General features: G+C 37.6%; 2 protein-coding genes across 2 annotated transcripts; one reads left to right on the forward strand and one right to left on the reverse strand.

Annotated features, from left to right (window-relative positions):
- Positions 1 to 3,344: 3,344 nt before the first annotated feature.
- On the reverse strand, positions 3,345 to 5,621 carry LOC119985506 (protein FAR-RED IMPAIRED RESPONSE 1-like). Its single transcript, XM_038829796.1, has 3 exons — positions 4,027 to 5,621; positions 3,468 to 3,909; positions 3,345 to 3,365 (listed from the first exon to the last, which is right to left on the reverse strand). The coding sequence occupies exons 1-3, from the start codon at positions 5,619 to 5,621 to the stop codon at positions 3,345 to 3,347; spliced, it is 2,058 nt and encodes a 685-aa protein (XP_038685724.1).
- An 899-nt stretch (positions 5,622 to 6,520) lies between these two features.
- LOC119986045 (protein Jade-1) lies at positions 6,521 to 8,018 on the forward strand. The gene is made up of 2 exons (XM_038830577.1): positions 6,521 to 7,685; positions 7,790 to 8,018. Exons 1-2 carry the CDS (start codon positions 6,660 to 6,662, stop codon positions 7,844 to 7,846), a joined length of 1,083 nt encoding a protein of 360 aa, XP_038686505.1. The 5' UTR covers positions 6,521 to 6,659; the 3' UTR covers positions 7,847 to 8,018.
- Positions 8,019 to 22,985: the final 14,967 nt, after the last annotated feature.

Below are 22,985 nucleotides of genomic sequence, written 5' to 3' on the forward strand. Positions count from 1 at the left end.
ATTGCTTGTGCTTTTAACAACTGATTTCCCTCATCATATGCAGTACTGGTTCTGCGAGCATACAACATTGTTCATTCCAACAGACACAAAAGGTTTCCCAAGATTCCTAAAATGGGATCTTAAAAAGTGGCCAAGGAATTTCAAAGAACAATACATAAACAATCTAACCGGATCCAAGGTAAACATATAACCCCTATATAATTAATTATAGTTTATATATAGTGTATATTGTGTTACATTGTTTTGATACACAATGTAACAACATAATAACTACGTATCCCTCAGGTTTTTAACTCAGAACTTGTTGAAACTGATGAGGAAACAACACTGATAATTGAAGACGCAGATGATGAACTCAGCTCGGAGGAGGAAGATGAGGAGGAGGAGGAGGAGGAGGAGGAGGAGGAGGAGGAGGAGCAAGAGGATAATGAGGAGGTGGAGGATGAGGATGAGAAGGAGGATGATGATGATGAAGAGGAAGAAGCTGATGATGATGAAGAGGAGGAAACTGGTGAAAATGAAGAAGAAGATGTTGAAGCTATAGAAATCAATGCGAAAGGTGAAAATGTGGATTCAAGTGCTGTTTTGGATGGCTTGCAAACAACTATTGCGCAATTGAAGCATGAAATAGCTGATCTAAAAATGAAATTGGTAGAAAAGGAAGAGTTGGAATCAACTATTGCACAACTGAAGCAGGAAATAACTGATTTAAAGTTGAAATTGGTAGAGAATGATGATATATTGAAAGAGGTTTTTGTTCGATTGAATGGTATGAAACAAGATATTGCAAAGAATGAGGCTGATTTGGAGGAAAAGGAAATGGAAATGAGGTACTTGAAGATTGTCAAGATCGAAAAAGAACAAGAAATCGAAAAAATGGGGGAGAAGTTAGAAAACATGAGAATGAGAGACCTTGTTTTGGTAGGTAGTTTACAGAAACACAAAGAATACATAATTGAGATTAAGGAGGAAAAAGAAGAGAAAGAAAATGTAACACCTAGCCCACAACAGATGAGAAGGGAGCAGAAAAAAAGGGCATGCAGAACAAGATCTATGATAAGGAATGTGAGGGCGAGAACAAGAAGAGCAAAAGTGGATTCTGACTTTGAGTATGCAAATACGAAGAAGAAATTGCCAATAAGCAAAATGGTCACGGAGGAAAAGATCGAGAAAGACCGTGCAATTGATCTCGATGCTTTGGAGAAAACCAATACTGTGGCCAATGTAAAAAAGCATAAATTTGGGGCAGCATTTAAATATTTAAGTCCTGATGACCAAGCAAAGATGGAGAGAATTACAGAAATTGCAAATCCTAGGTGAGTATTCCTGGAATTATACTTTCTAAAAGCACACATTGTATTTTTCATTGGATGCATTGATTTTAAGAATTCAATATTTATGTTATTTCAGCACAATTGTTTGGTCTGGTGAGAATGAAATTAGGTTCTCAGACATGTTGAAATTGTCGGGTAATGGTATGGTCTCAAACAATGTAAGTTCTTGTCCTATGTAATTCCATTATTTATAATTCTTATACAATGTAACCCCATTATTTAAATTTCCCCCTGCAGGTTATCGATGGATTTGCTGAGGTCCTCACAAGGGAGCAACAACTAAATAGAGACACATCTAAAACCCATCCTGTATTGGCCATGGCAGTGACAAGTTCTTCTCTGGTTAGTAATGTAAATTTTAATTCATGCATTGGATACGTACATTGAAAAGATGAAAGTAACTAACCCCGATCCTTCTATACAGGCTTACCTCAGATTAAATAGATCTGACCTGGTAAGGGTACTTTTAACAGATAAACTTCGTCGGGAAGTAAATAATCATAGGCACATACTCTTCCCACTTCATGCCAAAGGATCGCATGAAATACCAAACCATTGGACATTGTTGGTCTTGGATGTTAACGAGGGAAGTTGGAGACATTAAATTCCTTGCTTCCAAGACGAAAAAATGCAAAAGATCCATACTCTGAAGATGCAAGAGAAATGGTGATATTAATTAGTTGTGCTAAATATAGTTTAAATTAAGTATGTTAGTATGAAAGTAACAATGTTTACTCTGTTCAATAGATTGGTTATTACGAGACAGTATTCCCCCGCGACCCTACAATGCCATCCACAACATTTACAACAATCTTGGACACACCACAACAACCATCAGGATCGTAAGTATCAGTGAATTTATTTCATTATGATTCCCATGAGTTCATTTTTGCTTATCTGATGCTTGAGGTTTCTGGTTTAAATGTGCATAGCTATTGTTCATATATAGCTTTGTTTTGCTGCTGCTCACATTATTTTTAAACTGATATAACTCAATTGTTTGCATCCATATTTGGAATTCAATGTGCATGGGAAATCTGTTTATAGGTAATCTGTTTATATGTTGTTTTTCAGAGTGGATTGTGGGATCATCGTCATGCATATAATGGAATGCTTGTTTACAAAGAAGCCAATAGCAAAGGAGATGACAGATGAAAGCCTTCTTCGGTTTAGATCTCATATTATGCATGTCCTACTCAATGACAATGGACATGTGTGGGATGAAACAAATTACCAACTCATTGCTGTCAATCAAGACAATACTGTTGGATAATCAATTGTCTAACCATAGTGCACTGATATAGTTATGAACATAGTGCATATGTGCCTATTTTGTATACACATGGTCTCTATGACCAATGTGCATATTTTGAAACTAGTAACATTGTATCTTAACTCTGGATAACAATGTATCTTAGCTATGGATAGCTTTTTGTTCACATACATTGCATTTTCAAACTTTATATAATGAATTCCTGTCCAAACTTGGTGTCCAAACCCTATGTGAATATTTTATAATGTCATACATTGAATTGCGCTGATATAGTTCTGAACATAGTGCATCTGTGCCTATTTTGTATACACATGGTCTCTATGACCAATGTGCATTGTATTGGAACTAGTAACATTGTAGCTCAACTCTGGATAACAATGTATCTTATTTGTGGATAGCTTTTTGTTCACATACATTGCATTTTGAAACTTTATATAATGAATTCCTGTCCAAACTTGGTGTCCAAACCCTATCTGAATATTTTATAATGTCATACATTGAATTGCTACATTTCCCTGTAAAGTGTAAACAAATGAATGTGAAATATGTAAATTGCGAATTAGTAAAATCTTCATTCCAATTAAGTCATAACCATAGTACAGATTCTCATATGAAATTTGTTTAAACACACTACAACCTTGAATTAATAAGTACGTGCAATATATCAAACAAAATACATTTCTGCGAACAAACAATGAAAGTTGAGCATTATCATCTTCTCATTACAATTGACTTCATCATCCCATGTTACTTGAGTCCTGCCAAAAAAAACAATGACAATGTATTAGTAAAATATTACTACAAAATATGCTATAACTGAAGAAGCTATGTCGACATTAATGGTGTTAACAAATTAGTACCAAATTCCCATTTGTGCATTGTATTGGTGTCCCTGGTTGCAATCTCTTCTTCTTGAATATCTTTTTCTTCCTTAAAGATGGTGGACGTCCTTTCCCTCTCTTTGGAATCGGATCATTAGAGCTACTACCTGGTGTAAACCCAACCACATGGCTTACATTCATCTTCTTCGTGGCATCTTCAACCCAATGAGTTACATAATTATAGTTGTCAACATTATCTGCAGCCAAATCCGCCAATTTAGTGAATAGACTACACATCTCATCATATCGTTGTTGATCGTCTGTGATTTTCATGCCTTCATAATGGACTTTAACCCGAGTATGATATCTCCTGATATCTTTACGCCATCGTCGAAAAATGTAATGAGGTGGAATTTTTTCTTCACCATTACGAATTAACACAGTCAACGCATGCCTACACAATATGCCTCTGAACTCAAACCTGCAACAAGTACAAAAAACAGTGGATGTGCTGCTATCATAACAAACCATGTAGGCAATTTTTTTTCTTCCTTTATCTCCATAAAAAACATCTTCTTCCACTTCAAATTGTGCGAACATTTCATTCCTCATCACAGATTTTATCATGCAGTAAAGTAAACCCGTCAACTCCTTCTGGAACTCCTTAAACTTAGACTCAGTATACAAGTCTAGCATCTGTTTCTCCATTAAATATGATGTGGCACAATTTAGATGCTTGTGGTATGAATTGAAATCTGCTACACTTTCCTTCTCAGCTTTGTTCCTCAATGCATTGTTATACTGCTCCACAAACTGTTTCAAGGTTGTCTTTGAGCTTACATAACCATCAAAAAATGCGTTAATGCTCTCACTCCTCTGTGTGGTAGACATACCAGCCCAAAAGAAATTTTTTACATAAATTGGAACCCACATTTCCCTCTCTGCATACATTGTTCCCAACCAAGAGTTACCTTGTAAATTAAAATTTTCAATCATCATATTCCAGCTCCCTTCAAACTCCATTGTGCTCTGTGATTCATATACCGCTTCCCCCAATGCATATGTTATTTGTTCATACTCATTGTATGATCCCAACTTCTCAAGCACTTTCTTCAAAATGTGCCACAAACACAATCTATGCCTAGTTTCAGGGAAGACTATGGCAATAGCATTCTTCATTGCCCTATCTTGGTCAGTTATGATACCGACTGGATGAACATTATGCATGCACGCAAGCCAAGCACTAAATAGCCAAATAAAAGTGTCAGTATCTTCATTGGAAATCAGCCCGCACCCAAGCAATATTGACTGCCCATGGTGATTGACACCAACAAACGGTGCAAATGGCATATCATACTTATTCGTAAGATATGTCGTGTCGAAGGTGATAACATCCCCAAATTCCCTACATGCTGCCCTACTCCTTGGATCAGCCCAGAAAACATTTTTAAGTCTGCCATTGTCATCCCAATCTATCAATGAAAAAAACCCATCATTATGCGATTGCATCTTCATAAAATAACTTTGAATTGCATTTGCATCTCCTTCACCAAGCCTCAAACGCCTTACTTTTGCAAGCAAATTACGAGTATCCTGTTCCAAAAAATTCAAATTCTCATGTCCTCCAGCCCCTATCACCTGAGCATTGTGACTTTTATTAGGACGAATCCCCGCAATGTCATTAATCTCAAGTTGTCGCTTAACATGTGTGTTAATGTCGCGATTGCAACTAAAATACCTTGACTGAGTTGGGCTCATTGCATGATTGTGCACATCCAGAAATTTGCTTATCTCCCACTTCCCGTCTTTGGCTATACGCGCACTCATTCTAGCCTTACACTCATTCTTGGCATTTGACCGAGGGTTCACAAAATTCCCTGACTTTGAAATACACTTGTCTGATCTACCACAAGTAAATGTAACATATTTAATCATACCATCCTTATCCTTGTTAACAGTCCTGCGCTTCACAGAAAATCCCTTCCTTCGACCATATCTCTTGTAATATCCAAACACCTCATCCAAGTCTTGAAATAACATTCCAACCATCGGTGCCTCTGAATCATCAAGATCAATGGCTCCCAACCCTTCAACGCTTGAATCTGAACTTTCAGAACCATTGTACATCATCTTCTTTGATCCCTCTAAAATTGCTTCCCCACACAGTGTATGCCGATCATTCACTACTTCCATGGATTCACCTAAATCAATGGATTACCCTGCCAATTCATATCAGATCCATTATAATCTTGAAATGCATATATTATAACCCACATATACACTAATGAATCAGTTCCCCCATAAAAAGAATGTGCCCCCCCATATTCCCAATAAATCAATGTATGAGTTATAAACACTGAGTTGATAATGCATAGGTAAGCTTGACATCCATGTCTTGTTACAGTTATACACAATAAAATCAATGTATCAGTTATAAACAATGGACATCAAACTATTCCCAATTAACAAACCCATTAACACTAATGAATCAGTTTCCCCTCAAAACAATGTGCCCCCCCCCCCATATTCCCAATAAATCAATGTCTGATTTATAAACAATGTGCATCCAGATAATCAAACGTACATTGTTCTAAAGAATAATATAACAATGTGTTGATAATGTGTAGTAAAACGCATTTAAACAATGTACACTAGACGATTCGAGATTAACCGAACCATAACACTAATGAATCAGTTTCTGCTAAAAAACAATGTGGTGCCGACCATAGAGGATATACATCAACCATACCTTGTTAGTCGGATGTATCTGCCCACTCTACAATGACAAACTGGAAGATACTCCACAACAACGACAAAATCAAAGATACACAGCTCTGTAACAAAGTATGCACCGGTTTGATTTACTTCACATCGTCGAAATCCATTCTTGACCTAACCTTGTAAAGTAGGAGAGAGAAGCGGGAATTTTTTTTATTTGGGCGGGGAACAACTCATAGAAGAACCAATCTCTTACCTTATTTTGTCTTGTTCCAGGTTGGCATGCTGAATAAGCACGCCAGCTAAGCTGCCAACTCGATCTGGGATGATTTGGGACTGTATCGCCTGGGACAAATAACGTTTTCGTAAACTAAAAATTGTGAAAATGAGTCCCATTTTCCCGGGTTTTCTTGCCTCCTTGTTATTAGTTCTCTCTTTGCCTGTTTCACTCAAACCCTAAACCTTCATTTTCACCACCAGGAAACACGCGCACACACCGCCTGTCTTACCCAGATGAAAATGGATGCGACATTCCAGTCCTTGCCTCCTCTCAAGAGATTCAGACTTCAACAACAGCAAGAGCGGCAGCAGAAGGAGAAATTAGCAGAGGAAGAAAACAAGGAAAATATGGTCATTCCTTCAACCTTACCGGCAAAGAAGAGAAGGGAATCCCGTGAACCACTTGCGCCTTGTCGCTCTGCTGCCACAACCACTACCTATAATTTGCCAGCGAAGAAAAGGGTATGGGCAATGCCTCCCGATTTAGTCCTTGAGATGCCCTTCTCACCTATCGATCTCAATGTCGAGTACAAGCCTTCTATTGATGAAGAGGTTAAAGTGACAGAGGAGATCCCACTTGCAGATACTGCCAATCAATCAGAGGTGAAGGAAGTATCAGGTCTTGAAAACATTGGCGAATCCTTTGAAAATAGTGATATTAGTCTGCAAGAACAGAATGAAGAAATCAGTGACGATGAGGATGATGGGATTGTGTGTGCAATTTGTAAAAGCACCGATGGTGACCCATCAGATCCAATTGTGTTTTGTGATGGGTGTAATTTGATGGCACATTCCACTTGCTATGGAGATCCTTTGATAAAGGGTATCCCGGAAGGTGACTGGTTCTGCGCACAATGCTTGGCCTCTCGCTCGTCCGAAGATCAGAATCAAGAAAAACCAGCACCATTTTCTTGCTGCTTGTGTCCAGTCAAGGAGGGTGCAATGAAACCCACCAGTGACGGGCGGTGGGCGCACATTTTGTGTTCGCTGTTTGTCCCTGAGGTGTTTTTTGAAGACCCAACAGGCCGTGAAGGAGTCAATTGTTCCATGGTGCCTAAGAGGAGGTTTGAAGAGAGGTGCTATGTCTGTATGAGTAGTAGTGGCTGTGCCATCGACTGCTCTGAGCCTAAGTGTCTTTTGGCATTTCATGTCACTTGTGGGCTGAATGAGGATCTAATCATTGAGTACAAAGAAGGAAAGAAAAAGGCAGGGGCTGTTGTGGCTGGATTCTGCAAGGACCACTCTGAATTGTGGAAAAAGGTAATGTTATATTCAGGATGGATCTTTGAATGTAATCTAAAAATTTTGTGGTTGAATAATGTTGTTTGAAGTTATTCATGGTGGGCTTTGTTCCATTTTTGCAGCAACAACAAACCGGCAAGTTCAAGATTGTTGCCAGGGAAGAGCACCAGATTAGTTAGATTTGTAGTGGTTAACACAGATTCTGTGGTATGTTAGCGTATAGGACTTCAAATTCTCGTTGCTGTTTAGATTTTTGTTTCTAGTCCTGTTCTGAATCTTATTAATTTTGATCTTGAACTGCTCGACACATCTGATGCTTACTCTTATATCCAGATAGCATTGATCTCTCTGCGTGTCGAGCCTCCTTGGTGAAATTTTGGAACATAAATTCAGCTGATTTTACTTTGGATTTCTTCCGGTTTTGGTTTTCACATTTTAATGGTTAATGTTCTTGCAATGACACAATTTATTTGTTCCACTAATTTTGTTACACTAGTCATTTGTTTTTTTCTTGTTGTATTGATGCAAAGATATTGAATGTTTTCTGAAAGTGTTACATTATTCATAATTCTGGTGAACCAAAAGAATTGGTCTAGTAAAAATGAATGGTTTTGGTTTTCACATTTCGTGTCGCTTTCTATTTCCAGTCCTGTTCTGAATCTTATTAATTTTGATCTTGAACTGCATGACGCATCTGTTGCTTCCTCTTATATACAGCTACCATTGATCTGTCTGTGTGTCAAGTCTTCTTGGTGAAATTTTGGAACATAAATTCAGCTGATTTTACATTTGTGTTTCTTCTGGTTTTGGTTTTCACATTACGGTTAATGTTCTTGCAATGACACAATTTTTGTTTGTTCCAGTAATTTCGTCGCATTAGTCACTTGTTTTTTTCTTGGTGTATTGAAGTATTGGTGCAAAGATATTGAATGTTTGCTGGAAGTTCTATTATGCATAGTTCTGGTGAACCAAAAGGAATAAAAGGAATTGTGGTGTTAGTCTGGTCAGTGTTTTAGCCATTTTACATACTACGTCTAGATGTGGATTGGTGTAGTTTGCAAGACACTTTCAAATGAATGGTAGTTAGCATTATGTGGGATAGTTATTACTTGCCTGAAACCCCCTTTTTTTGTTTGATACAGAGGCTCCTATATGTCTTAACAATTTGCTCTCGAGAAGAGAAACTTTGGTAATTGCAATCTGAGTTGAGGTTTCATTTGCGAAATTAAGATGTTAATACATCTGGGGATCCTCAATTTTCTGATTTTGCAGTTTTTGTTGAATCTTGTTTGGTTTTCTTATATTCTCTATCTTCATTCGGAAAATATTTTGGGTTCTGATGGATTGATGAAAAGATATTGAATGCTTGCTGGGACTCCAACTCATTATCTTCTTTTGTCAATATTTTGTTAGCTAGCTTCAGTTCAATAGTGACCGCCACATTTGGCTCTGAAACACCCTTCTTGCGGTGGTAAGGCTTTGCTTCAAAAATAGTGAGTGGAGTAGAGTTAATGGAGGGAGAGTTATGGGAGGGGGAGTTAAGGGAGAAGGGTTACATTGACTCACCATCACTTGGATAAAAGAAGGTAGAATTAAGTAAAGTGATGTGAGTTATAAAAATATCCCTATTAAAATTGAGATGAGTGAAAACAAATTTTATGAACATCAATTCAAGCAAGCAAGGTGGAGTTATCCCTCTCTCCTTAACCCTCTTCATTTAACTCTTGAAAATATCAATTCAAGTAAGCCTTAAATTTCTTTAATACAGAGAAGGTAATATGTCTAATAATTTAGAGCATCCACAGTGGAGTGTTTTTATTGCTCGTTGTCAGCCTCTTCTTTATCCATTTGAAGAGGGAGGATGAAGCAACGGTTAAAAATTACTATCCAAATGGCGGGTCTTGAAGAAATTGCGGTCGATTTGACTTTGATGCTTCACGATATGACTCGTGTGTTGAATTTGCCGTCATGAAGGAATCATCTAAATTGGAGTTTGAATCGTCGGAATCGACGATACCTGCAATAAAAAGAGTTTGCTTTTGTCCAATGAAATTCATCCAAAACGACATCGTTTTAGAAGGAAGTTCATTGAAAAAAAAGGGTCAAATCGTGTGAAACCCTTGAACAAAAACGCTCACTTTTAATTTATTTCCTCCATAGCCTCAATGTACCTTCTTTGGCTCTACTGTGCGCACAAAACACAACATTGACAGGTTTGTCTTCTTTCGATTTTTTTATTTTTTGGATAGATGTTAGCTTTTCTTTCTCCAACCTAGACTATACATATCATTCTCGGGGCCAAAACACAACATTGACAGCCTTGGAGCATGGACTTGATTTTTTTTTAATTTTTAATTTTGTTGTATGTTAGTACTGGTGTTTGTATTATTGTTTATACCAAAGTTGACCTCCACATGACAGTTAACATGTGTCAGAGGGGTCCCGTAGTTTGTAAAGGACAGCCAATCTATTGGTGACACATGGCAGAGGCAAGATCTTTTTTACAATAACAGTTGTTCGTTTTGTAAGTTTTTGATTGGTTGCTGGCCTGAAATTTAGGAGGTAGTTCCCAGAAATCAAGACTATCCGAGATTCAGTGTCCAAAAGGCTATAAATCAGGGAATTGTGGTTTTAACGGATTATTCTTTTCAAAAGTGGTTTGTTGAGAAATGATTGAGGTTTCAACAAGATTATCTCAAAGAAAATCCAGGAGAAATGGGAGTCTGTTTGCTTAACGTTCCTGATTTCTCTCAAACTTGTTTCTACCTAAAACACGACACCACGAAGCCGAAGTCATGTTCCTCATGCACATCAAAGAATAACACATTTTTACACGATTTTTCATGCAAAAGCAACAACAGAATGGTTGTCGTTAGTCATGTTCCCACATATTCAAGCATGCAACCTGAAGACCCGCAACGTGAAGGCTACCACAACCTCCAAGAGCGTCCACATCCTCCTTGAAGAAGACTCATGCCAGAGAGAGGTTATCATGATCCTTATATCCAGGAGAGAGTTGTCGTTGATGACCATTAACTCAGCCATTGAAGCAAGCAATTTCAAGGCAATTGTACCATGATCCCTATGACAGAATTCGTGGAGCAAATACCACTGTAAATATTGTGGAAATAAATATTGGGGTGGTGTTTTTAGACTCAAACACCATTTGGCTGGAACGAAGAAAGATATTGAGCCATGCACTCAATGTCCAGAGGAAGTATGGATTTTTTTTTTCAATAATTATTAGGAAGATTCACAAAAGAAGAAAAAAAAATTGCTAGTTCTTTTGGAGATGATGAACATATTGATAGAGAAAGTGGTGGGATAGGGAAAGGTAAGACACTGACTGATTTTGTGAAAAAACCTGGTCAAGCCTCTTCTCTGAAGACTGCATTAAATACTAATGCTCTTCTATGCTAATGCAATTCCTATTCCTTTCAATTTGATCAAAGACCCTCATTTTAAAACTATGTTACAAACTGTGTCCGAATATGGCAAGGGGTTGATACTCCCTTCTTATCATGGTGTGACAGTCTCCTTTTTTGCAAAAGGCAGTTAAGTCGGTTTCAGATATGATACAAAAGTACAGGGATGAATGGAAGAAAACATGATGTACTTTGATGTTGGATGGATAATAAAAATCGATCTATTACTATTTTTCTTGTTAACAACTCGAAAGGACCTGACTCAAAAGTGTAGACACATATGGCTGGCATATACAAGAGTGCAGATAATTTATTTCAACTCCTTGATTCTATGATAGAGGAAATTGGGGAAGAAAATGTAGTGCAGGTTATAACTGATAGTGCGTCGGCTTATGTGAAAGCTGGAGAGATGTTGGAAGAAAAGAGGAAAAATTTGGTGAAGGTGTTGAGACTTGTGGATGGTGATGGAAAACCTCCCATGGGATATATATATATATATATATATATATATATTAAGCAATGGACAAGGCAAAGGAGAAAATTGTTGAAAATTTTAAACAAATTGAAAAGAAGTACAAGCCTATTTGGGATATTATTGACAAGAGATGAGAGATGTAATTGCATAAGCCCCTCCTTCATGCAGCTGCTCACTATTTGAACCCAAGGTAATTATTAATTATCATTTAGCTTGTATTTTCCAAATTATATTTATTACTTTTGGTTTTTCAAGTGAGGATTATAATTTTATAATTTATTCCTAAATAATTTATAGAAAAATATCAATTGCTCATTTTTTATATATATATATATGTCCATGCAGACTAAGAGGCGTAACCGATTAGAGCCCTTGTATTTACAAAGTATAATCTCCGATTGGAGGCAAGACATCAAAAAAAGGGATAGAAGAAGGTGATGCTTATGATCCGATTTCTTTATCGAATATAGATTCTGATGATGAGTGGATAACTGAGAGAAAAGATCCCGTATTACTTGAAGAAACCAATTGGATGGAGAATAATGAGTGTTTTGAAGTTCAAGAGAAAGGGTCAAACCGAAAGAGGAAGAGAGATGTTATATTTATAATTAATATCATTTATGCATTAATCCTTTATTTTTCTTGAATCTTGATTTTAATAACAATTAAATCTCCTAGTAAAATTTTGTTTAATCTTTTTTGCACGGCCTTGATATTTAAACAAGAAAAATAAAGAAAAACAAGTTATTGAAGTTGATGATGAGAATGAAGAGATTGAAGTTTTTGAAGAAGAAGATGATGATGAATTGTTACGTGCTAGTGGTGACGATAATTCCATTGGAATTGATGTTTGAGTATGATGATAGAGATAAATTTTAAATTTTGGACTATGTGGGACATTATATAATATGAAATCCATTTTAGATTGTTGTAAATATAATTTTTTAGGCGGAGGTGGTGGATTTCAGTTGTCTCCTTGATGACCATCCGCTTCGCCTCTCAGGATCTGGGTTGACCTAGCTTGAACCATGATTAATATGATAAGTTTCTCGTTCTTCCCACAAACGACACCAATCTGATGACGTACAAATCTGGTTTGCTTCATGAACGCCTCAGGTAACTCGAAACTAGGTTGGATACGACATTGCTACGAATATCTCTGAACTGGAATAGAACAAACATAACTTACAAAGCCTAACCCAAGGTGTTTTTTCTTGGGAAAGACACTCTATGCTTAAGTCATAAAAAACATGAAGAATAAAGCCAAGAACTTGAATATATATGCACAGCTCTTAACCAGAAAGTATGAAAAGCTGTGAATGGATCAATTACCCTACAAAAGTGCCTTTATATAGTGTTGGAGTAACCCTAATTCGTATTGAAGTTGGACTCCTATCCCTTATATGATTTAAGAGACGTCTGTGTTTGTTCTCCTTGTTTGAGTAGGAGTCTTCCTACAGTAATGTCACTTTGCTCCAACGGCCACTAATGGAGTATACTGAGATGTTGTTCATCTCGGGACCGGGATGAACTGAACTTCTCCAAATAATTGTTAGTTGTTTAATTAGTACAAGAAGAATTTTGACATACGTAGAATGAGATGGCTTCTTGCTTTGTCCAATATTACCCCGTGTCCTGCTCGGATTGGTAGCCTAAATACTATATCATCTGTTTGGATTGGTTTTCTCGATTGTGGATCTATTTTGGACACCTCTATTTATGGCCATGCCTCTCACTTCATTTATAAACAATCACCCAAAAATTTTTTTTATAAATTGTTGCTAATTTCAAATGGAGTGGTTAGTTTCACGTGGCACATGTTGTCGTCTTCTCAAAAACAATTCACGTGAACTTGTCAGTTTTTTCCAACAGAACAGAAGTAGGTCTAAATAAGGCATATTCGTCCTCTTTCTTTTGTTTTTCTCCATACGAATTTTCAAATACTTTATTTTGCTTTGACGATAATAACCCTTCATTTCTTCTATAAATTGGAATCCGCTTTCTTGTAAGCTTCATAAATTTCTAAGAAAAACCTTAAATGCTTTTTAGTAACATCTTTTTCTTGGCATTTAAGCAAAAGTTTGCGAATTCTTAATCTTTCAGGTGCAATTTTTATTTTTATTTTTCCAGATTCTTCATTTTTCATTAGGTAACAACAATCTCTGTGGTGCAATGATTTTCCTAGGCCGAAGCATTGATTCTAGGAAACCCACCCCTCGTCAATCTTTGGGTATGAATCTTACTTAAGGTACTGTCCGCTTTGGATACTCACTTTGTCATCCCCAAAAAGTCGTGGGTTTGAGTAGAGAGGTGGGGATTAGATCCCAATAATTAAAAACCTGGGCTAGACCCAAGTTCTAAAAGTGTGGGTGGACGGACTTCCAAGAATCAGCAACGCTTGGACCTAGGAAAAATCTCCCCACATAAATCAAAATTTAGATTATAAAATTAATCAAGTTTTCTTAATTATTTCTTATACAAATAAGTTTTTTCACCATGTGAATCATATATATATATATATCATTGATGTATGAATATTTATTGTATTGTTCTAATTTTATCTATCCTTCAATGCAGAGGGATGGATGGATACATGGTTCAGATGCTACTATTGAAGCCCAGGTCTGCATGCCATCTTCATCAAAACTTCCCAATACCTGCAGATTACGATTACTTACCCAGAATCTAGCAATATTTTTCTCTTTGTACGATATATCCTAAGAAACATTTCGCTGTGTAATATGCAAATGTTACACAGTGTAAAGCTCTCGGTCGATCAGGACAACTCGGAAATTAATGTTTACCAGTGAAAATTGAATAGAAATCATTGTAGATTTTGTTTAGCTAGTCTATACGGGTATTTTGTATTTTGTTCGGTTTTATTAATCGATGGATATATTTTTAATAAAAATCAAATTCGACATGAGAAATGTATGTAATATTTTTTATTTATATCCAATGATCAAGGATTGTCATGCGTTTTTTATATTGAATTTGATTTATATTTTGAACAAAAAAAGATATCGTGAGATTCATAAAATCGATCAAAATATAATTATAATTTTTCAAAAATTTTAAAAAAATTTAAGTGCCATAAAATAGCGCCTGTCAAAATTTGCAGCAGTCCCCTCTCATCGTAGTCTATATCTTGTAATGAACTTGAAACTCATTGTGTAGTGAAACTACTGTTGAACTCTTTAGATACCCCCATGACTTAATTTCTACATTTTTCATTAATTCTCATTTTAAATACTTTATGTTTATAGTTATTTTCCTTTAACAAGTGTTAGTTCAATAACATCCATAAACATTTAAAAATGTGTGGTTGTCTAATTGAATATGGAAAAAAGGACTAAAGCTTATAGTCAATATTTTAGACACAGATTTGGGAAGACTCTTTAAACGTTTACTAAATTTTCAAAGAATTCTTTCTTAACTCCTCTTTGTTTTTTGGAAACGGGAGAGAGGAGATTCGAACTTTTATCACCTTGGTAATACATACCATCTTTACCACTCTAATTAGTGACTCAGATGTGAATTCTTTCTTAACTATTCAATGACAAAGAATTCTTATTTATGGAAAAGAAAAATGAAAACGACAACAAAACAAAAAACTAACCAAGACACGTGAATTCTTATTAGAAATAACAAAAATAACTTTTTGGAAGAATATTGAAATCCATAATAAAGTAAGAAAAAAAAGAAGTAACCGACTTCTTTGACATGAAAAATCACTAGAAACGTGGTGTTCTCCAAAAGTTGACAAAATTTGTTATTTCGTTTAAAAGATAGACGTAACTCCTTCAATAAGTTTTCAATTGAGAAAATTGAAAATTTATCTAAATTAATTAATAATCATGTAAAAAAGACAAATATAGTCTATTTTTGTCTTAAGTTTGAGTTGAGAGACTTAGAGTGTGTTTGGATTGAGAGATTTGGGGGAAGGGAAGAAAACAAATTTTTTTGTTTCGATAGTTTATAAAAAAATTAAGGGGAGGGACTTAAAGGGAATTAGAGGAACGATTTCATTAAATTTTTGTCAAAATTCTTCCTCCCACAAAATGGAGTCATTTGGAGGGAGGGACGACTAATTAAGTTATTTATAAGTTAAAAACTTATTTTCCCTTTGTACATAACATTTTAACATAAAAATAACAATAAATTAGTAAATTAGACTAATTTTCTTTTCTTTCTTTTTTCATCTATCTAAACATGAGGGAGAGATGTATTATTCATTCCCTTCCCTCTCATTCTCTTCTCTTCCCTTCCCTTCCCCCCCAAATCCCTCAATCCAAACACAGGATTTGGGAGGAGGGGGAGGGGGAGAGAAGAGAAGGGAAGAGAAAGAGAATGAATAATACTTTTCCTCTCCCATGTTTCGCTAGAAATATAAAAGCAAGGGAAAGAAAATTAGTTTAATTTACTAATTTATCCTTAATTTTATGTTAAAGTGTTATGTACAAGGGGTAAAATAGATTTTTAACTTATAAATAACTTAAATAGTCATTCATTCCCTCCAAATTATTCTATTTTGGGGAGAAAGAATTTTGACAAAAATTTACTGAAATCTTCCTCCCAAATCTCCTCAAATCTCTCACTTAATTTTTTTTATAAACTATCCAAACAAGAAAACTAGAAAGAAACCACATTTCCCTTCTCTTACCATCCCCCAAATCTCTCAATCCAAACACACTCTAAGGGCATGTTTGAATTGAGGGAAGATAATGGAAGAGGAGGGAAGGGAAACGAAAGGAAGGAAGAAAATGAAAGGTAAAATATTTTATTTTTATGTTTGTATAGATAAAAAAAAAGAAATGAAAGTAAATAATTTGTTATTTCTCTTGCTTGGATAGTTATCATAAAAGAAAATGGAGGAAATGTAATTATTCAAATTAGCTATTTACAAGGGCAAAATATATTTTCACTTATAAATTATTTAATTTATCTATTCCTTTCCTCCAAATGATTCTATTTTGACAAAAAATTGGTATCTAGAATAAAAATTGGTTGACTATTCTCTCCAAATCCCTCCTTTTATTTTTTCTAAACTATCAAAAGAAGAAAATTGGGAGGAAACTTCTTTCCCTTCTCTCCCTCTCCCCCAAATCTCTCAATCCAAACACACACAAAACCTCTATGAAATAAGGATGAAGAAAGGACTTAAGATTCCAAAATTAAATTCAATCATTAGTGTTTTAATAAACTTATTTTGTCTAACAACGAATGGTAATTAAAGAAAATCTTAAATTTTAGTAGAATTACGTTAAGATTGCTGCACAATGGCACTTTTTGTACAAGAGATTCTTTCGACCAAAATGGGGTTTGAGGCAAGCAGACATCCTGATGAAAAGTTCTAAATAATATGATGAATCCCGTAGTATTCTTGAGCCTTAATTAACCTTCAAACTCAGGTGAGCAAGGCTAACAATTGCTGAGAATAAGATCTCATTGATATTATTTCATAACTTCCTTCGTTGCATACATAGCTATATATATCAGTACTGAACAAAATAAGAAAGATAACTATAGAAAGAAATATTTCTAGTGATGGTAACATCAATTAGCTACCCTTGTTGTTGCTAATTATAGTTAACTAAATCAGAATTCCCACTCCTAGGAATCCCCGATTGCTCGGGATCTTGAGTTGCCAATCAGCCACTTTCATTAGCCCCATTATTTCCCTTGACTGCTCCTTGAATCACGCCATCAACATCTTCATTAATTGTTGAATCTTTCTCACCAATATGCCCCAGATCATTGACCCTTGAACCCCAATTAATGTTCTCATGCACATTAATGTTCCCATGTATGGAACGTACTCCTGAACCTTCTCCAACCTCCTTGATACGCAAACGTCTAGCTCGATTGTATGCATTTTTAAGGTGACGACCCTGGTTTTCATCATTCCTTCCCCCTTTGAGTTTGTCCTTGTCCTCAAGGGCAAGATTAGGAAACTGAACCTGCATCAAAGAGAGATCTTCCCATGTGGCATCTTCAGGAGGTAGTGACTGCCATTGAATAAACACTTCCCACCTCACCTTATTACCCCTTTTCATTTGCTGATACTCCAATGCCTTAGTAGGCTGCAGTATTATGTCACCATCGTCGTCCACCATAGGTAGTTGCGTTTCCACCACAATTGAATCTCCTACCCGACGCTTGAGTTGAGAGACATGAAATACTGGGTGAATGTGTGCCGTAGGGGGAAGCTCAAGCTTGTAAGCCACTTCTCCGATTCGTTGGAGTACGCGAAACGGCCCATAAAATCTGCTTCCCAATTTAAATAGAGCCTTCTGGGTGACAGACTTTTGACGGTGGGGCTGGATCTTAAAGAACACCAAATCGACAGGGTCAAACTGCTCATCTCGCCTTCCACTATCAAAGTAAGCTTTTGCGCGGTTATTGGCTTTCTCCAGATTACTCTTCAACTCAAGCAAGAGTTCATCTCTGCTCGTCAGTTCCTTATCTACCTCCGCATTAAGCGAACGATCCTCATGATATCGAAGCAGCAAAGGAAGAGGCCGTCCATATAAGTATTTGAACGGAGTCCGCTTGGTGGAGGCATGGTATGTGGTATTATACCAATATTCCGCCCAAGCAATAACATCTTCCCATTTCCTGGGGTTTTGGTACACAAATGCTCGTAAGTATTGTTCTAGTGTCCGATTAGTCACCTCAGTTTGGCCGTTGGTCTGAGGGTGGTAAGGAGAACTCATCACTAGTTTGGACCCTTGTAATCGAAATATTTCTTTCCAAAAATTACTGGTAAAGATCCGATCACGATCCGTCACAATCGAGCGAGGCACCCCATGTAATTTGATCACATTGCAGACAAAAAGATGGGCCACAGATTTCGCAATATAAGGATGAACGATGGGAATAAAATGAGCAAATTTTGTTAATCTATCCACGACTACCATAATGCCGTCATAACCATTAGATTGGGGTAGTCCCTCAATGAAATCCATCGTCACATCTTCCCAAACCTGGTCCAGGATTTCTAGCGGTTGCAGGAACCCGCCAGGACGACGAGCATCGCTTTTGACGCGCTGACAAGTATCACATGAAGCAACATATCTCTGGACATCACCTTTAATACTGTTCCAATGAAAATTCTTGCTCAGACTCATCCAAGTCCGGTAAACACCCGAGTGACCACCAATTGCAGAATCATGAAAGTAATGGAGGATCCGCTTTCGGAGATCTGCATTGTTGGGCACCACAACCCTTCCCTTGTAACGAATCATATCTCCTTGAACTCCGTAATCTTGCATGCTTTATGGATTATCCTTGATTTTATCATGAAGTTCAGAGTAATACATACAAGTGCGGCAGTGCTCTCTAATTTCATCCCATATCAACCAAGTGGGTGCCGTTATGTCATGTGGCAGTGGGCTTTCAACCTTCTGGAAAGGGCATCCAAGACGACATTCTCCTTCCCTGGCCGATAATGAATCTCAAACTCGAACCCCAACAATTTCGCAATGAATTTTTGTTGCTAGGGTGTAACAATACGTTGCTCGAGGAGGTGTTTGAGGGGTTGTTGATCCGTGAAAATTTTGAATTTTCGACCTATCAAGTATGGTCGCCAAACACAGATTGCTTCGCTGACTGCCAACATCTCTTTGGAATAAACAGACCATCCTCTCTTCATCGGCCCTAGTGCTTTACTTATGTAGGCTAACGGTCTTCCATTCTGGGTGAGAACGACACCTATCCCTTCATCACAAGCGTCAATGTGGACTTCAAACTTTGCCGTGAAATGAGGCAGGCCAATACAAGAGTTTTTGTCATGGCTGTCTTGAGTTGATGAAAAGCCTCATTGCTGGCCTCGGACCAACTGAATCTTCCCTTCTTTAATAAATCGGTCAATGGCTTAGCTATATGCCCGTAGTGCTCCACAAACTTGCAATAGTAGCCCGTCAAGCCAAGAAATCCTCTTAAGGCAGTGATGTTTTTAGGTGGAGGCCACGATTGCATAGCTTCAATTTTGCGTTGGTCCACTTTAACACCTTCCCGGCAAATAATATGCCCCAAGTACTCTAGCTCTTCCTGTGCGAACGCACATTTGGAGGGCTTAATATAAAACCTGTGAAAACTAGTATCTCAAGCACTACTCGCAGGTGTGTTACATGGTCAGTCCAGTTTTTAGAGTATGCTAGAATATCCTAAAAAAAGGCGAGGACAAACTTTCTTTGTGAAGAAAAAATTTGGTTCATGGCAAATTGGAAAGTTGATGGTGCATTACAGAGACCGAAAGGCATTACCAGGTACTCATAGTGGCCGTTGTGGGTTCTGAAATCAGTCTTGTGAATGTCGGGTTCATGGACGCGGACTTGGTGATATCCTGCTCGTAGATCCAATTTTGAGAAATATTTGGATCCCTGTAGTTCGTCCAACATATCATCCACGGTTGGTATGGGAAACCTGTCTTTGATTGTTGCTTCATTCAAAGCTCGGTAATCATTAGAAAATCTCCACGTGCCATCTTTTTTTTTACTAGTAAGACTGGTTAGGAGAAAGGACTATTGCTTGGTCGTATCAACCCATTGTTTAACATCTCCTGTATTTGCTTTTCAATCTCATTTTTTTGAAAATGAGCGTACCGATAGGGTGGTACATTAACTGGCTTGGATTCGTCTTGCAACGGTATACGATGATCAAAGTACCTCTTGGGTGGAATGGACTTAGGCTCCTCAGTTACTTCTTTAAACTCTCGTAATAGTTCTTCTATTTCTGGTGGCCAACTCTCCTGGATAGGTGCTGCCAAGTTGTTCACTTCAAAGATGGTAAAGCACTGACCTCCTCCCTTCCATAATCTCTCCAAAGAACTTACTCCCACTACCAGCGAGTGCCCCGTTGGAGTTGCAGCTAGCTTGACTCTCCCATCTCCCCATTGGTACTCCATTGTCATGGCCTTGTAGTCAGTTATAACTTGGCCCAATTCAACCAACCATTGTACCCCTAACACAATGTCGAGTCCACCTAGTGGAATCACGAATAAATCGGCCCTCATCCGTACTCCTTGCATCCAGATTTCTGTCTTTTTGCACACTTCCTTGCACCTCAAATACTCTTCATTGGCGACTTTGATTGCAAAGAGTTCAATGGGTGAAATCTCCAACTTCAATGAACTCATCACAAGTTCATTGACAAAATGATGGGTTGACCCATTGTCAATTAAAATCGTGACAGGTTTGTTGTGCACATATGCCTGGATACACATTGTTGTGGATGGATATTTGGGGTTCCTCTTCATCAGATTTGGATTTTTCCTCGGCAGTATCATAGATTGGTTCAGCGTCTTCAATACATGCTTCTATCATGAAGGATTGTGGGGTTTTACATCGATGTCCGAGGACAAACTTTTCGCTACAATTGAAACATAGCCCTTTCTCACGCTTCTTTTGCATCTCTTCCCATGTTAACCGCTTTACTCTTGCTGGAATAGGCTTCGAAGATGATTCTGCACTTCTACTACTCTGGCACCCATTGGGGTTGGCCCCTGTTCTTCGTGTATCCAATCTCCAACTCCTTCGGACGTCGGCCAAATGTTCATCCTTCAGTCTTGCCATCTCAATGGCCCTGCGCACAGACCGTGGTTTAGCCACTTTGATGTTCTTGGCTAATTCAGGCTTGAGTCCTCCTACAAAAGTACCCAGAAGGGCTTTTTCGGGCCATCCTTCCACTAGCATGGAACGCCTTTCATATTCCTTCAAATAGTCATTGAAATCCCCTATTTGTTTAATTTTGGACAACCCTTCGTCATGGTCAACATACCCAGTCGGGCCAAATCGTGCGATTATCTCCTTTTCAAAGTCTTTCAACTTCATTGTTTTATGCTTTTTGCGATAAATCCGACGAATCCATTGCCACCATTGGTTTGCTTCTCCTTCAAGAAAGAAGGAAGCGTACTCCACTCTCTCAATTGGCTCGACCTCTTGAAAGCTAAAAAATTGTTCATCTTGACATAACCACGAACTGGATCTTCACCTTTGAATAATGGAAAGACCATCTTGGGCTTATTTCCCTCCTTGTTCTTGTATGGAGCTTGAGTTGGTTCATCTTTGTTCTCATCTACGGAGGTTTCGTCGGTAGTCTCTGACTCACTTCCGGATTGTTCTTCATTGTCTGAGTTGGAAGTGCTGCTACTGCCGTGTCTCCCTTCTTTTTCTTCCTTGGCCTTCTTTCTACCACGCAACATGATAGCTAGCTGATCGAACCTCTATCGCATCTCCATGCTGAGGGTTTGCATGTGGACCTCCAAAGCTTCAATCCGCTCCTTATGAGACATCTCAAGAACTGGGGATTCGGACTAGTCCTCTCAATGAAAGCACCAATGATGAATCCCGTAGTATTCTTGAGCCTTAATTAACCTTCAAACTCAGGTAAGCAAGGCTAACAATTGTTGAGAATAAGATCTCGTTGATATTATTTCATAACTTCCTTCGTTGCATACATAGCTATATATATCAGCACTGAACGAAATAAGAAAGATAATTATAGAAAGAAATATTTCTAGTGATGGTAACATCAATTAGCTACCCTTATTGCTGCTAATTATAGTTAACTAAATCAGAATTCCAACTCCTAGGAATCCATGATTGCTCGGGATCTTGAGTTGCCAATCAGCCACTTTCATTAGCCCTATTCTTTTCCTTGACTGCTCCTTGAATCACGTCATCAGCATCTTCATTAATTGTTGAATCTTTCTCACCAATATGCCCCACATCATTGACCCTTGAACCCCAATTAATGTTCTCATGCACATTAATGTTCCCATGCATGGAACGTACTCCTGAACCTTCTCCAACCTCCTTGATACGCAAACGTCTAGCTCGATTGTATGCATTTTTAAGGTGATGACCCTGGTTTTCATCATAATACCAAAACACCCTCCATTTAATAGTGGACATGTAGCAGTCAAGTTGGAACTCTAAAAATGTATCTCAGTTACATTGTCCACAAGAACTACCTCGGTTAGACACGAAGTAAGGAGTGCTTTGTTGTGCCTAGAATATACATATATTACGTACCCCTTTACATCAATTTTCTTGTCATTTTGAGTGAATTGGGGATTGATATTGCCTAAGTATTCCATTTGTGCACATTTTAGGTGTTCGAGGCATGCCCGAACACTACTAGACAAGATAGCCAATACCAATGCTTCTTGGCCAACGGATAGACTTCCTCAAAAGCAAGGGAATCAGAGGGATGCTGATATGATGACTACTTTGGCCACCATGGTAAAGAAGATTGATGCTTTGACATTGAATTCCACTCAAGGGGTGAATGCGGTACCAGGGTTCTGTAGTGTTTATTGCAACTATTGTGGTGGAAATCATTCCAATAGAGAGTGCCTTATCGTTTCTTCCTTTTCTCAAGTTGAGCAAGCAAATCAAATTGGGATGAACAACT

Source organism: Tripterygium wilfordii, chromosome 19 (genome assembly GCF_013401445.1).
Source record: "Tripterygium wilfordii isolate XIE 37 chromosome 19, ASM1340144v1, whole genome shotgun sequence".
NCBI classification, from domain to species: domain Eukaryota; kingdom Viridiplantae; phylum Streptophyta; class Magnoliopsida; order Celastrales; family Celastraceae; genus Tripterygium; species Tripterygium wilfordii.